Consider the following 12,893-nt stretch of genomic DNA (forward strand, 5'->3'; position numbering starts at 1 on the left):
CCTACCGGGCCCTACTGTAGTACGCTCCTGGTGGCCCGAACCCCAAGGTCCATGCCGCGCTTCCCCTTGGGGGTAGACGTGGGGCCATCGTCCGGCTACCGATTTGCAGTCAGTCCTGCCAGATGCTGCGGGGCTCAGCCCATTTTCCAGCTGTACAAAGCTGACCCCTTTGTCCTTGAACTCTGCCGAGGAGCAGCCCCGCGCCTGTTCAATGATGGCGCATGTCAGCCCACTCTACATGGCCGTCAGAGTCAGAGTCAGTGGCCCAGGCGCGGACGAGAGAGCGCGAGCGCATTACGTGTGCGGGGGCGGGGCGGGGGACGCCCGCCCCCCCCCAGGTGACTAAGGTGGCGCTGGTGCGCATGTACCAGCGCTTCCGCGTGTCGCTGCACCCCAGGCAGCCGCTGCCGCTCAAGATGAAGACCGGGCTGCTGATTACTGGTTGATTTTGGGAGCATTACTCATCAATGCATTATATCGTCAACACTTTAGCGCTGTTAGCGCAGACCAGCGGGGACAGATACTCTACTGAGCACCGCAGAGAGCCACCGCACTGAGTGTCTGACCCATACACTATGCCAGGCACTGAGCGTCTGAGCCACACAAAGCCAGTTGTTTATCTCATTCTAACTGTGGCCGTTGTCCATCTACACTAACTCCGACCGTCCCATTGTGACCCTCACCAGTCACCCCGCGTGCCACTACCGGTAGCACGAACATTTCAAAACACTGACCGCAGATCACGTACCTTCCAGCCCAGGTCTGAGACCTGGCGATTTATGAACTAACAGCATCTATGCCATGTCGTGAAGGGCGCAATTTGAACTAATTAAATAATAAGCAAGTCATAACCACATGCCATGCATGCAGGCCGTGCCAATCGAACAATCCGCCGGCATAGGTCGTGCCGTGACGCACCGGGAAACTCCTGCCACGCATCTGTACGGTACTCGTGCCTATGACGTCATTTCCAACACCCCGTCTCTGTGATGGCGTGCATGCCTGCCTCAGCTCGTGCCACTGCAGGCGGTCAACCCACAGCAGGCGCCACTATCTCAGCGGCTCGACATCCTTTGTCCAGGGGGGCAACATGCCACCTGACTACCCAGGCCACGCACTGAATTCGAGACTCGGGCCATCCTATATGCAAAGTTCCCAACCTCCATCCCATTGAATAATGTTCGTATATTTTACAACGCCCACGCATAAAAGCTGTTCGCCCACACACATGCACAGTGTATGGCTGGTAAGCGTACTCGTAAGCATCATCCTATTACTGCTGAGGGCGCATAGACGCATCAGCACACGCACATGCACAGTGCACATGCACAGTGCACATGCACAGTGTATGGCTAATAAGTCTGCACACAAGCAGATTTTATTCACTGCTGGGTGCGCATAGACGCATCAGCACAAGAAGGCATGCATCCTACTTTATTCGCCACCCTACCGGCGGTGCCTGCGTCGGCCCTTGGAGCCTGCGATGCGGCTCCGGTCAGCAGCTGCGGCCCCCGCCGCCGCCGCGGCGGGTGGTGGCACGGGCGGCGGGCGTTTGGCGCGGCTGCTGGCTGCCTGCTGCGCGGGTGTGCCCGCAGCCGTCCCCCCTCCTGCAGGCGGCGGCCGCACCTCCCACTCCAGACCCAGGGCGTGTATCTGCGGCAGCTGGGCCTTGCTGTCCACGGGTGCGTTGCTGGCGCTCAGGCGCGCACCCACCACCACCCAGCCTTGTGGCGCCTTGCTGACGGCACGGGCGGTGGCGCCCGCGGCCGCGGTGCTGTTGGCTGTTGCGGCCTTCGCCGCCGCCCGCGCCACCGCCTTGGGCTCCACAGCAATCCAGTTGAGCGCCGGGCACTGCAGGTCGGACGCGCCCGCCGACCCCAGGTACACCGGCACCTCAACCAGCGGCCAGTCCTCCTGTGCCGCCCCGCTGATGGACGCCGTCTCCGCGCTGGCCGCCTCCGCCTCCGGCAGCAGCAGCAGGTCGATGCGGGTGATGGCGGGCGACAGGGGGCCCAGGTTCAGCACGTACACGCCCAGCCGCCGCACAGAAGACAGGTTGATTGTGGGGGTGGCGGGGCCGTTTGCATCGGAGGCAGCAGTGGAGGGAGCCGCGAAGCGCACCGCCACCCAGCGGGGCGTGGGCAGGGTGGGCACCCAGGTGAGGGTACCCCAGTCGTTGCCGCACGTGGTGCGCTTGGCGGCGCCGGGCCGCGGCGCGCCCAGCAGGCGGCTGGCTGAGCCCAGGGCGGTGCTGTTGCCGTAGGGGTCCACGGGGCCGGCGCTGGAGGCCGCCCACAACACCTCCAGGACAGGCGGGGCCGGGGGCTGCGGAGGCGGAGGCGGGAGAGGGGGAGAGCCTGGGGGAGGCGAGGGAGGCGGGGGAGGTGCCGGCGAGGGAGGCGGTGGTGGCGAGGGAGAAGGGGGTGGCGCCGCGGGCAAGGGTGGCGACGGCACCGGTGGTGGGGGCCGCTGCGGAGGGCTGCTGACTGCAGTTTGCAACGTGCTGGGTGAAGGTGTGGAGGGCGCTGGGATGGGAGGGCGGGGGCTTGGCGGCGGCGGTGGAGGCACAGGCGGCCGTGGCGATGGCGGGGCCTCGTCCACAGGAGGCGGGGGCGGCGGCGGCGGCGGCAGCCATGTCCGCGCCGTGTCCGGGGAGACCTCCGTCCGTGGCGACGGCGTTGGGGGGCTGGGCGGCATGGGCACTAGCTCTTGGAGTACACGGAGCATAAATATAAGTTGATCTGTGCAGGGGCAGCCCGGACAGCGACGTGCTTAGTGGCAACCTAGCTATTAGGGGCGGCCGCAGGGACAGCAGCGACAATAACAAATGAAGGACACCCCAATCGCCGCAATGCGCTCAGGCCGTTGCTGCCATGTAGGCTGCCACCCTCATACCGTACCCCTTGATCCACCCATCCCAACTATTTACAGGGCCTACCTGCAACAATGGCGTTGCGCACGGACGTGTCGCCCGCCCCACCAGCCTCACTAAGCGGCGCATACAGGCGCAAGCTGAATGCCACCTGGCCGCCCGAAAACACGTCCGCGGGCGCCTGCAGTTGCTGCAGGGGAATGGGGGCGGGCTCGGGACTGGACGCCCCAGCAGCACTGTCTCCGCTGCCGCCGGCGGTCGCATTGCTGTCCTCTAGCATGCGCCGGAGGCGACCGCCCATTGCTGAGCTAGCTGAGAGCAGCATGCGCCTGTGCGCCGCCGGCGACGGGCTGGGGCTGCTGCTTGCGCCGGCTGTTGTGGCGGCGGCGGGAATGGCCAACGCGCCCCCCATCTCCGTGCCCGAGTCGCACATGCCCCCGGTGTAGAGCTGGATGGAAGCGTTGGCCAGCAGCGTCGCGAAGTAGCCGCTGAAGCCCACCAGGCCCGGCGGCACCAGCACGCAGTTGTCAATGCCGGCCAGGCCCGCCACGATGCGAAGCAGCTGCGTGCTGTTGTCGGGGCTCACCACGTCCGGGTTGGAGGCGGTCACCACGTAGGAGCCGGTGGTGGTGTTGCTGGAGTTGGAGGACGATGGGAATGTGATGCCCGCGGCCAAGTACAGCTGCGTCATGTCAACTGGTCCCGGAACCACTCCCTGAAGCAGAGAGGGATCTGTGCAGACGGTCGATGCATTCACTCCTGAGCTCAAACTGCTGCATGTATTGGGTGCCACAATAGGATTTCCCGGAGGCTGCGGGACTGGACGCTCGGGACTAGGTTGAAGCGAACTGCCTGGTCGAGGCATTGGTATTGGTGGTTGCAGTGACGGAGGCCCGGGGCTGGGCTGTGGTGGGCTAGGCGGCTCCGGCGACGGAGGTTCGTTGCTGGGAGGCTCCGGCCTAGGCGGGTCTGGCGACGGAGGCTCGGGGCTGGGAGGCTCCGGGCTGGGCGGCACAGGGCTGGGAGGCTCCGGCGAAGGAGGTCCGGGGCTGGGCGGCGCAGGGCTGGGCGGCTCCGGCGACGGAGGCACCGGGCTGGGCGGCGCAGGGCTGGGCGGCGCAGGGCTAGTCGGCTCCGGCGACGAAGGCTCGGGGCGGGGAGGCTCCGGGCTGGGCGGCGCAGGGCTGGGCGGCTCCGGCAAAGGAGGTTCGGGGCTGGGCGGCTCCGGGCTGGGAGGCTCCGGGCTGGGAGGCTCCGGGCTGGGCGGCGCAGGGCTGGGCGGCTCCGACGACGGAAGCTCGGGGCTGGGCGGCGCAGGGCTCGGAGGCTCCGGCGACGGTGGATCCGGGCCCGGGCTAGGAGGCTCCGGGCTGGGCGGCGCAGGGCTAGGCGGCTCTGGCGACGGAGGCTCGGGGCTTGGAGGCTCCGGGCTGGGAGGCTCCGGGCTGGGCGGCGCAGGGCTAGGCGGCTCCGGCGACGGAGGCTCGGGGCTGGGAGGCTCCGGGCTTGGCGGCGCAGGGCTGGGAGTCTCCGGCGACGGAGGCGCAGGGCTAGGAGGCTCCGGGCTAGGCGGCTCTGGGCTGGGCGGCGCAGGGCTAGGCGGCTCTGGCGACGGAGGCTCGGGGCTGGGAGGCACCGGGCTGGGAGGCTCTGGGCTGGGCGGTGCAGGGCTAGGCGGCTCCGGCGACGGAGGTTCGGGGCTGGGAGGCTCCGGGCTGGGAGGCTCCGGGCTGGGCGGCGCAGGGCTAGGCGGCTCTGGCGACGGAGGCTCGGGGCTGGAAGGCTCGGGGCTGGGAGGCTCCGGGCTGGGCGGCTCCGGCGACGGAGGGTCGGGTCTGGGCAGCGCAGGGCTAGGCGGTGACGGCGACGGAGGTTCGGGGCTGGGAGGATCCGGGCTGGGAGGTTCGGGGCTGGGCGGCGCAGGGCTCGGAGGCTCCGGCGACGGAGGTTCGGGGCTGGGCGGCGCAGGGCTCGGAGGCTCCGGCGACGGAGGTTCGGGGCTGGGCGGCGCAGGGCTCGGAGGCTCCGGCGACGGAGGCTCCGGGCTGGGAAGCTCCGGGCTAGGAGGCTCCGGGCTGGGCGGCGCAGGGCTAGGCGGCTCCGGCGAAGGAGGTTCGGGGCTGGGCGGCGCAGGGCTAGGCGGCTCTGGCGACGGAGGGTCGGGTCTGGGCAGCGCAGGGCTAGGCGGTGACGGCGACGGAGGTTCGGGGCTGGGAGGATCCGGGCTGGGAGGCTCCGGGCTGGGCGGCGCAGGGCTCGGAGGCTCCGGCGACGGAGGCTCGGGGCTGGGAGGCTCCGGGCTGGGAGGCTCTGGGCTAGGCGGCACTGGGTTTGGCGGCGCAGGATTAGGCGGCTCCGGCGACGGAGGTTCGGGGCTGGGAGGCTCCGGGCTGGGCGGCGCAGGGCTCGGCGGTGACGGCGACGGAGGCTCGGGACTGGGCGGCGCAGGGCTAGGCGGGTCCGGGCTGGGCGGCTCCGGCGACGGAGGGTCGGGGCTGGGCGGCACAGGGCTCGGCGGTGACGGCGACGGAGGCTCGGGACTGGGCGGTGCAGGGCTAGGCGGGTCCGGGCTGGGTGGTGCAGGGCTAGGTGGCTCCGGCGACGGAGGCTGAGGGCTGGGAGGCTCCGGGCTAGGCGGCTCGGGGCTGGGCGGCGCAGGGCTAGGCGGCTCCGGCGACGGAGGCTCGGGGCTGGGCGGCTCCGGGCTGGGAGGCTCCGGGCTCGGCGGCGCCGGGCTCGGCGGCTCCGGCGACGGAGGTTCGGGTCTGGGAGGCCTCGGGCTGGGAGGCTCCGGGCTGGGCGGCGCAGGGCTCGGCGGTGACGGCGACGGAGGCTCGGGACTGGGCGGTGCAGGGCTAGGCGGGTCCGGGCTGGGTGGTGCAGGGCTAGGTGGTTCCGGCGACGGAGGCTGAGGGCTGGGAGGCTCCGGGCTAGGCGGCGCAGGGCTGGGCGGCGCAGGGCTAGGCGGCTCCGGCGACGGAGGCTCGGGGCTTGGAGGCTCCGGGCTGGGAGGCTCCGGGCTGGGCGGCGCAGGGCTAGGCGGCTCCGGCGACGGAGGCTCGGGGCTGGGAGGCTCCGGGCTGGGCGGCACTGGGCTGGGCGGCGCAGGGCTCGGAGGCTCCGGCGACGGAGGTTCGGGGCTGGGAGGCTCCGGGCTGGGCGGCGCAGGGCTAGGCGGCTCCGGCGACGGAGGCTCGGGGCTGGGAGGCTCCGGGCTGGGAGGCTCCGGGCTGGGCGGCGCAGGGCTCGGCGGTGACGGCGACGGAGGCTCGGGACTGGGCGGTGCAGGGCTAGGCGGGTCCGGGCTGGGTGGTGCAGGGCTAGGCGGCTCCGGCGACGGAGGCTGAGGGCTGGGAGGCTCCGGGATAGGCGGCTCGGGGCTGGGCGGCGCAGGGCTAGGCGGCTCCGGCGACGGAGGCTCGGGGCTGGGCGGCTCCGGGCTGGGAGGCTCCGGGCTGGGCGGCTCCGGCGACGGAGGCGGAGGGCTGGGAGGCTCCGGGCTAGGCGGCTCCGGGCTGGGCGGTGCAGGGCTCGGAGGCTCCGGCGACGGAGGCTCGGGGCTGGGAGGCTCCGGGCTGGGAGGCTCCGGGCTGGGCGGCTCCGGCGACGGAGGGTCGGGGCTGGGAGGCGCAGGGCTAGGCGGTGACGGCGACGGAGGTTCTGGGCTGGGAGGACCCGGGCTAGGCGGCTCCGGGCTGGGTGGCGCAGGGCTTGAAGGCTCCGGCGACGGAGGTTCGGGGCTGGGCGGCGCAGGGCTCGGAGGCTCCGGCGACGGAGGCTCAGGGCCGGGAGGCTCCGGGCTAGGCGGCTCCGGGCTGGGAGGCTCCGGGCTAGGCGGCACTGGGCTGGGCGGCGCAGGGCTGGGCGGCTCCGACGACGGAGGCTCGGGGCTGGGCGGCTCCGGGATAGGCGGCTCGGGGCTGGGCGGCGCAGGGCTAGGCGGCTCCGGCGACGGAGGCTCGGGGCTGGGCGGCTCCGGGATAGGCGGCTCGGGGCTGGGCGGCGCAGGGCTAGGCGGCTCCGGCGACGGAGGCTCGGGGCTGGGCGGCTCCGGGCTGGGCGGCTCCGGGCTGGGCGGCGCAGGGCTCGGAGGCTCCGGCGACGGAGGCTCGGGGCTGGGAGGCTCCGGGCTAGGCGGCTCCGGGCTAGGCGGCACTGGGCTGGGCGGCGCAGGGCTAGGCGGCTCCGGCGACGGAGAATCGGGGCTGGGAGGCTCCGGGCTGGGAGGATCCGGGCTGGGCGGCTCCGGCGACGGAGGGTCGGGGCTGGGCGGCGCAGGGCTTGAAGGCTCCGGCGACGGAGGCTCGGGGCTGGGCGGCTCCGGGCTGGGAGGCTCCGGGCTGGGCGGCTCCGGCGACGGAGGCTGAGGGCTGGGAGGCTCCGGGCTAGGCGGCTCCGGGCTGGGCGGTGCAGGGCTCGGAGGCTCCGGCGACGGAGGCTCGGGGCTGGGAGGCTCCGGGCTGGGAGGCTCCGGGCTGGGCGGCTCCGGCGACGGAGGGTCGGGGCTGGGAGGCGCAGGGCTAGGCGGTGACGGCGACGGAGGTTCTGGGCTGGGAGGACCCGGGCTAGGCGGCTCCGGGCTGGGTGGTGCAGGGCTAGGCGGCTCCGGCGACGGAGGCTCGGGGCTGGGAGGCTCCGGGATAGGCGGCTCGGGGCTGGGCGGCGCAGGGCTAGGCGGCTCCGGCGACGGAGGCTCGGGGCTGGGCGGCTCCGGGCTGGGCGGCTCCGGGCTGGGCGGCGCAGGGCTCGGAGGCTCCGGCGACGGAGGCTCGGGGCTGGGAGGCTCCGGGCTAGGCGGCTCCGGGCTAGGCGGCACTGGGCTGGGCGGCGCAGGGCTAGGCGGCTCCGGCGACGGAGAATCGGAACTGGGAGGCTCCGGGCTGGGAGGATCCGGGCTGGGCGGCTCCGGCGACGGAGGGTCGGGGCTGGGCGGCGCAGGGCTTGAAGGCTCCGGCGACGGAGGTTCGGGGCTGGGCGGCGCAGGGCTCGGAGGCTCCGGCGACGGAGGCTCAGGGCTGGGAGGCTCCGGGCTAGGCGGCTCCGGGCTGGGCGGCGCAGGGCTCGGCGGTGACGGCGACGGAGGCTCGGGGCTGGGAGGCTCCGGGCTGGGAGGCTCCGGGCTGGGCGGCGCAGGGCTAGGCGGCTCTGGCGACGGAGGCTCGGGGCTTGGAGGCTCCGGGCTGGGAGGCTCCGGGCTGGGCGGCTCCGGCGACGGAGGCTGAGGGCTGGGAGGCTCCGGGCTAGGCGGCTCCGGGCTGGGCGGTGCAGGGCTCGGAGGCTCCGGCGACGGAGGCTCGGGGCTTGGAGGCTCCGGGCTGGGCGGCTCCGGGCTGGGCGGCGCAGGGCTCGGCGGTGACGGCGACGGAGGCTCGGGGCTGGGAGGCTCCGGGCTGGGAGGCTCCGGGCTGGGCGGCGCAGGGCTAGGCGGCTCTGGCGACGGAGGCTCGGGGCTTGGAGGCTCCGGGCTGGGAGGCTCCGGGCTGGGCGGCGCAGGGCTCGGAGGCTCCGGCGACGGAGGCTCGAGGCTGGGAGGCTCCGGGCTGGGCGGCTCCGGGCTAGGCGGCACTGGGCTGGGCGGCGCAGGGCTAGGCGGCTCCGGCGACGGAGAATCGGGGCTGGGAGGCTCCGGGCTGGGAGGATCCGGGCTGGGCGGCTCCGGCGACGGAGGGTCGGGGCTGGGCGGCGCAGGGCTAGGCGGTAACGGCGACGGAGGTTCTGGGCTGGGAGGACCCGGGCTGGGCGGCTCCGGGCTGGGCGGCGCAGGGCTAGGCGGTGACGGCGACGGAGGTTCGGGGCTTGAAGGCTCCGGCGACGGAGGTTCGGGGCTGGGCGGCGCAGGGCTCGGAGGCTCCGGCGACGGAGGCTCAGGGCTGGGAGGCTCCGGGCTAGGCGGCTCCGGGCTGGGCGGCGCAGGGCTAGGCGGTGACGGCGATGGAGGCTCGGGGCTTGGAGGCTCCGGGCTGGGAGGCTCCGGCGACGGAGGCTCCGGCGACGGAGGCTGAGGGCTGGGAGGCTCCGGGCTAGGCGGCTCCGGGCTGGGCGGCGCAGGGCTAGGCGGCTCTGGCGACGGAGGCTCGGGGCTTGGAGGCTCCGGGCTGGAAGGCTCCGGGCTGGGCGGCTCCGGCGACGGAGGCTGAGGGCTGGGAGGCTCCGGGCTAGGCGGCTCGGGGCTGGGCGGCGCAGGGCTAGGCGGCTCCGGCGACGGAGGCTCGGGGCTGGGAGGCTCCGGGCTGGGCGGCTCCGGCGACGGAGGCTCAGGGCTGGGAGGCTCCGGGCTAGGCGGCTCCGGGCTGGGCGGCGCAGGGCTCGGAGGCTCCGGCGACGGAGGCTCGGGGCTGGGAGGCTCCGGGCTGGGAGGCTCCGGGCTAGGCGGCGCAGGGCTGGGCGGCGCAGGGCTAGGCGGCTCCGGTGACGGAGGTTCGGGGCTGGGAGGCTCCGGGCTGGGAGGCTCCGGGCTGGGTGGTGCAGGGCTAGGTGGCTCCGGCGACGGAGGCTGAGGGCTGGGAGGCTCCGGGCTAGGCGGCTCGGGGCTGGGCGGCGCAGGGCTAGGCGGCTCCGGCGACGGAGGTTCGGGGCTGGGAGGCCTCGGGCTGGGAGGCTCCGGGCTGGGCGGCGCAGGGCTAGGCGGCTCCGGCGACGGAGGCTCGGGGCTGGGAGGCTCCGGGCTAGGAGGCTCCGGGCTGGGCGGCGCAGGGCTCGGAGGCTCCGGCGACGGAGGCTCGGGGCTGGGAGGCTCCGGGCTGGGCGGCTCCGGGCTAGGCGGCACTGGGCTGGGCGGCGCAGGGCTAGGCGGCTCCGGCGACGGAGGTTCGGGGCTGGGAGGCTCCGGGCTGGGAGGATCCGGGCTGGGCGGCTCCGGCGACGGAGGGTCGGGGCTGGGCGGCGCAGGGCTAGGCGGTAACGGCGACGGAGGTTCTGGGCTGGGAGGACCCGGGCTGGGCGGCTCCGGGCTGGGCGGCGCAGGGCTAGGCGGTGACGGCGACGGAGGTTCGGGGCTTGAAGGCTCCGGCGACGGAGGTTCGGGGCTGGGCGGCGCAGGGCTCGGAGGCTCCGGCGACGGAGGCTCAGGGCTGGGAGGCTCCGGGCTAGGCGGCTCCGGGCTGGGCGGCGCAGGGCTAGGCGGTGCAGGGCTCGGAGGCTCGGGGCTGGGAGGCTCCGGGCTGGGAGGCTCCGGGCTAGGCGGCGCAGGGCTGGGCGGCGCAGGGCTAGGCGGCTCCGGTGACGGAGGTTCGGGGCTGGGAGGCTCCGGGCTGGGAGGCTCCGGGCTGGGTGGTGCAGGGCTAGGTGGCTCCGGCGACGGAGGCTGAGGGCTGGGAGGCTCCGGGCTAGGCGGCTCGGGGCTGGGCGGCGCAGGGCTAGGCGGCTCCGGCGACGGAGGTTCGGGGCTGGGAGGCCTCGGGCTGGGAGGCTCCGGGCTGGGCGGCGCAGGGCTAGGCGGCTCCGGCGACGGAGGCTCGGGGCTGGGAGGCTCCGGGCTGGGAGGCTCCGGGCTGGGCGGCTCCGGCGACGGAGGCTCAGGGCTGGGAGGCTCCGGGCTAGGCGGCTCCGGGCTGGGCGGCGCAGGGCTCGGAGGCTCCGGCGACGGAGGCTCGGGGCTGGGAGGCTCCGGGCTGGGCGGCTCCGGGCTAGGCGGCACTGGGCTGGGCGGCGCAGGGCTAGGCGGCTCCGGCGACGGAGGTTCGGGGCTGGGAGGCTCCGGGCTGGGAGGATCCGGGCTGGGCGGCTCCGGCGACGGAGGGTCGGGGCTGGGCGGCGCAGGGCTAGGCGGTAACGGCGACGGAGGTTCTGGGCTGGGAGGCTCCGGGCTGGGAGGCTCCGGGCTGGGCGGCGCAGGGCTCGGCGGTGACGGCGACGGAGGCTCGGGACTGGGTGGTGCAGGGCTAGGCGGGTCCGGGCTGGGTGGTGCAGGGCTAGGTGGCTCCGGCGACGGAGGCTGAGGGCTGGGAGGCTCCGGGCTAGGCGGCTCGGGGCTGGGCGGCGCAGGGCTAGGCGGCTCCGGCGACGGAGGTTCGGGGCTGGGAGGCCTCGGGCTGGGAGGCTCCGGGCTGGGCGGCGCAGGGCTAGGCGGCTCCGGCGACGGAGGCTCGGGGCTGGGAGGCTCCGGGCTAGGAGGCTCCGGGCTGGGCGGCGCAGGGCTCGGAGGCTCCGGCGACGGAGGCTCGGGGCTGGGAGGCTCCGGGCTGGGCGGCTCCGGGCTAGGCGGCACTGGGCTGGGCGGCGCAGGGCTAGGCGGCTCCGGCGACGGAGGTTCGGGGCTGGGAGGCTCCGGGCTGGGAGGATCCGGGCTGGGCGGCTCCGGCGACGGAGGGTCGGGGCTGGGCGGCGCAGGGCTAGGCGGTAACGGCGACGGAGGTTCTGGGCTGGGAGGACCCGGGCTGGGCGGCTCCGGGCTGGGCGGCGCAGGGCTAGGCGGTGACGGCGACGGAGGTTCGGGGCTTGAAGGCTCCGGCGACGGAGGTTCGGGGCTGGGCGGCGCAGGGCTCGGAGGCTCCGGCGACGGAGGCTCAGGGCTGGGAGGCTCCGGGCTAGGCGGCTCCGGGCTGGGCGGCGCAGGGCTAGGCGGTGACGGCGACGGAGGCTCGGGGCTTGGAGGCTCCGGGCTGGGAGGCTCCGGCGACGGAGGCTCCGGCGACGGAGGCTGAGGGCTGGGAGGCTCCGGGCTAGGCGGCTCCGGGCTGGGCGGCGCAGGGCTAGGCGGCTCTGGCGACGGAGGCTCGGGGCTTGGAGGCTCCGGGCTGGAAGGCTCCGGGCTGGGCGGCTCCGGCGACGGAGGCTGAGGGCTGGGAGGCTCCGGGCTAGGCGGCTCCGGGCTGGGCGTGCGCAGGGCTCGGAGGCTCCGGCGACGGAGGCTCGGGGCTTGGAGGCTCCGGGCTGGGCGGCTCCGGGCTGGGCGGCGCAGGGCTCGGCGGTGACGGCGACGGAGGCTCGGGGCTGGGAGGCTCCGGGCTGGGAGGCTCCGGGCTGGGCGGCGCAGGGCTAGGCGGCTCTGGAGACGGAGGCTCGGGGCTTGGAGGCTCCGGGCTGGGAGGCTCCGGGCTGGGCGGCGCAGGGCTCGGAGGCTCCGGCGACGGAGGCTCGAGGCTGGGAGGCTCCGGGCTGGGCGGCTCCGGGCTAGGCGGCACTGGGCTGGGCGGCGCAGGGCTAGGCGGCTCCGGCGACGGAGAATCGGGGCTGGGAGGCTCCGGGCTGGGAGGATCCGGGCTGGGCGGCTCCGGCGACGGAGAGTCGGGCCTGGGCGGCGCAGGGCTAGGCGGTACCGGCGACGGAGGTTCTGGGCTGGGAGGACCCGGGCTGGGCGGCTCCGGGCTGGGCGGCGCAGGGCTAGGCGGCGACGGCGACGGAGGTTCGGGGCTTGAAGGCTCCGGCGACGGAGGTTCGGGGCTGGGCGGCGCAGGGCTCGGAGGCTCCGGCGACGGAGGCTCAGGGCTGGGAGGCTCCGGGCTAGGCGGCTCCGGGCTGGGCGGCGCAGGGCTAGGCGGTGACGGCGATGGAGGCTCGGGGCTGGGAGGCTCCGGGCTGGGAGGCTCCGGGCTAGGCGGCTCAGGGCTGGGCGGCTCAGGGCTAGGCGGCTCCGGGCTCGGAGGCTCGGGGCTGGGAGGCTCCGGGCTGGGAGGCTCCGGGCTGGGAGGCTCAGGGCTAGGAGGCTCCGGCGACGGAGGCTCAGGGCTGGGAGGCTCCGGGCTAGGCGGCTCGGGGCTGGGCGGCGCAGGGCTAGGCGGCTCCGGCGACGGAGGTTCGGGGCTGGGAGGCTCCGGGCTGGGAGGCTCCGGGCTGGGCGGCGCAGGGCTAGGCGGCTCCGGCGACGGAGGCTCGGGGCTGGGAGGCTCCGGGCTGGGAGGCTCCGGGCTGGGCGGCTCCGGCGACGGAGGCTCAGGGCTGGGAGGCTCCGGGCTAGGCGGCTCCGGGCTGGGCGGCGCAGGGCTCGGAGGCTCCGGCGACGGAGGCTCGGGGCTGGGAGGCTCCGGGCTGGGCGGCTCCGGGCTAGGCGGCACTGGGCTGGGCGGCGCAGGGCTAGGCGGCT

The 12,893-nt window shown here is 75.0% G+C and overlaps 1 protein-coding gene across 2 annotated transcripts in view; it reads right to left on the reverse strand.

The window, feature by feature from the left end:
• Positions 1-465: 465 nt before the first annotated feature.
• Positions 466-12,893, reverse strand: part of CHLRE_02g142602v5 (uncharacterized protein) — a 16,850-nt gene continuing 4,422 nt past the window's right edge. For both annotated transcript variants that reach the window (XM_043060168.1, XM_043060169.1), the window contains 5 exons: positions 11,738-12,883; positions 3,788-11,682; positions 2,939-3,604; positions 2,644-2,741; positions 466-2,325 (listed from right to left, as the gene is read on the reverse strand). In XM_043060168.1, the coding sequence (XP_042927802.1) occupies positions 1,447-2,325; positions 2,644-2,741; positions 2,939-3,604; positions 3,788-11,682; positions 11,738-12,883 (10,684 nt within the window). In that variant the 3' untranslated portion in view covers positions 466-1,446. The remainder of the gene's footprint in view (positions 2,326-2,643; positions 2,742-2,938; positions 3,605-3,787; positions 11,683-11,737; positions 12,884-12,893) is intronic.

The sequence above is a fragment of the Chlamydomonas reinhardtii genome, chromosome 2 (assembly GCF_000002595.2).
Source record: "Chlamydomonas reinhardtii strain CC-503 cw92 mt+ chromosome 2, whole genome shotgun sequence".
NCBI lineage: Eukaryota > Viridiplantae > Chlorophyta > Chlorophyceae > Chlamydomonadales > Chlamydomonadaceae > Chlamydomonas > Chlamydomonas reinhardtii.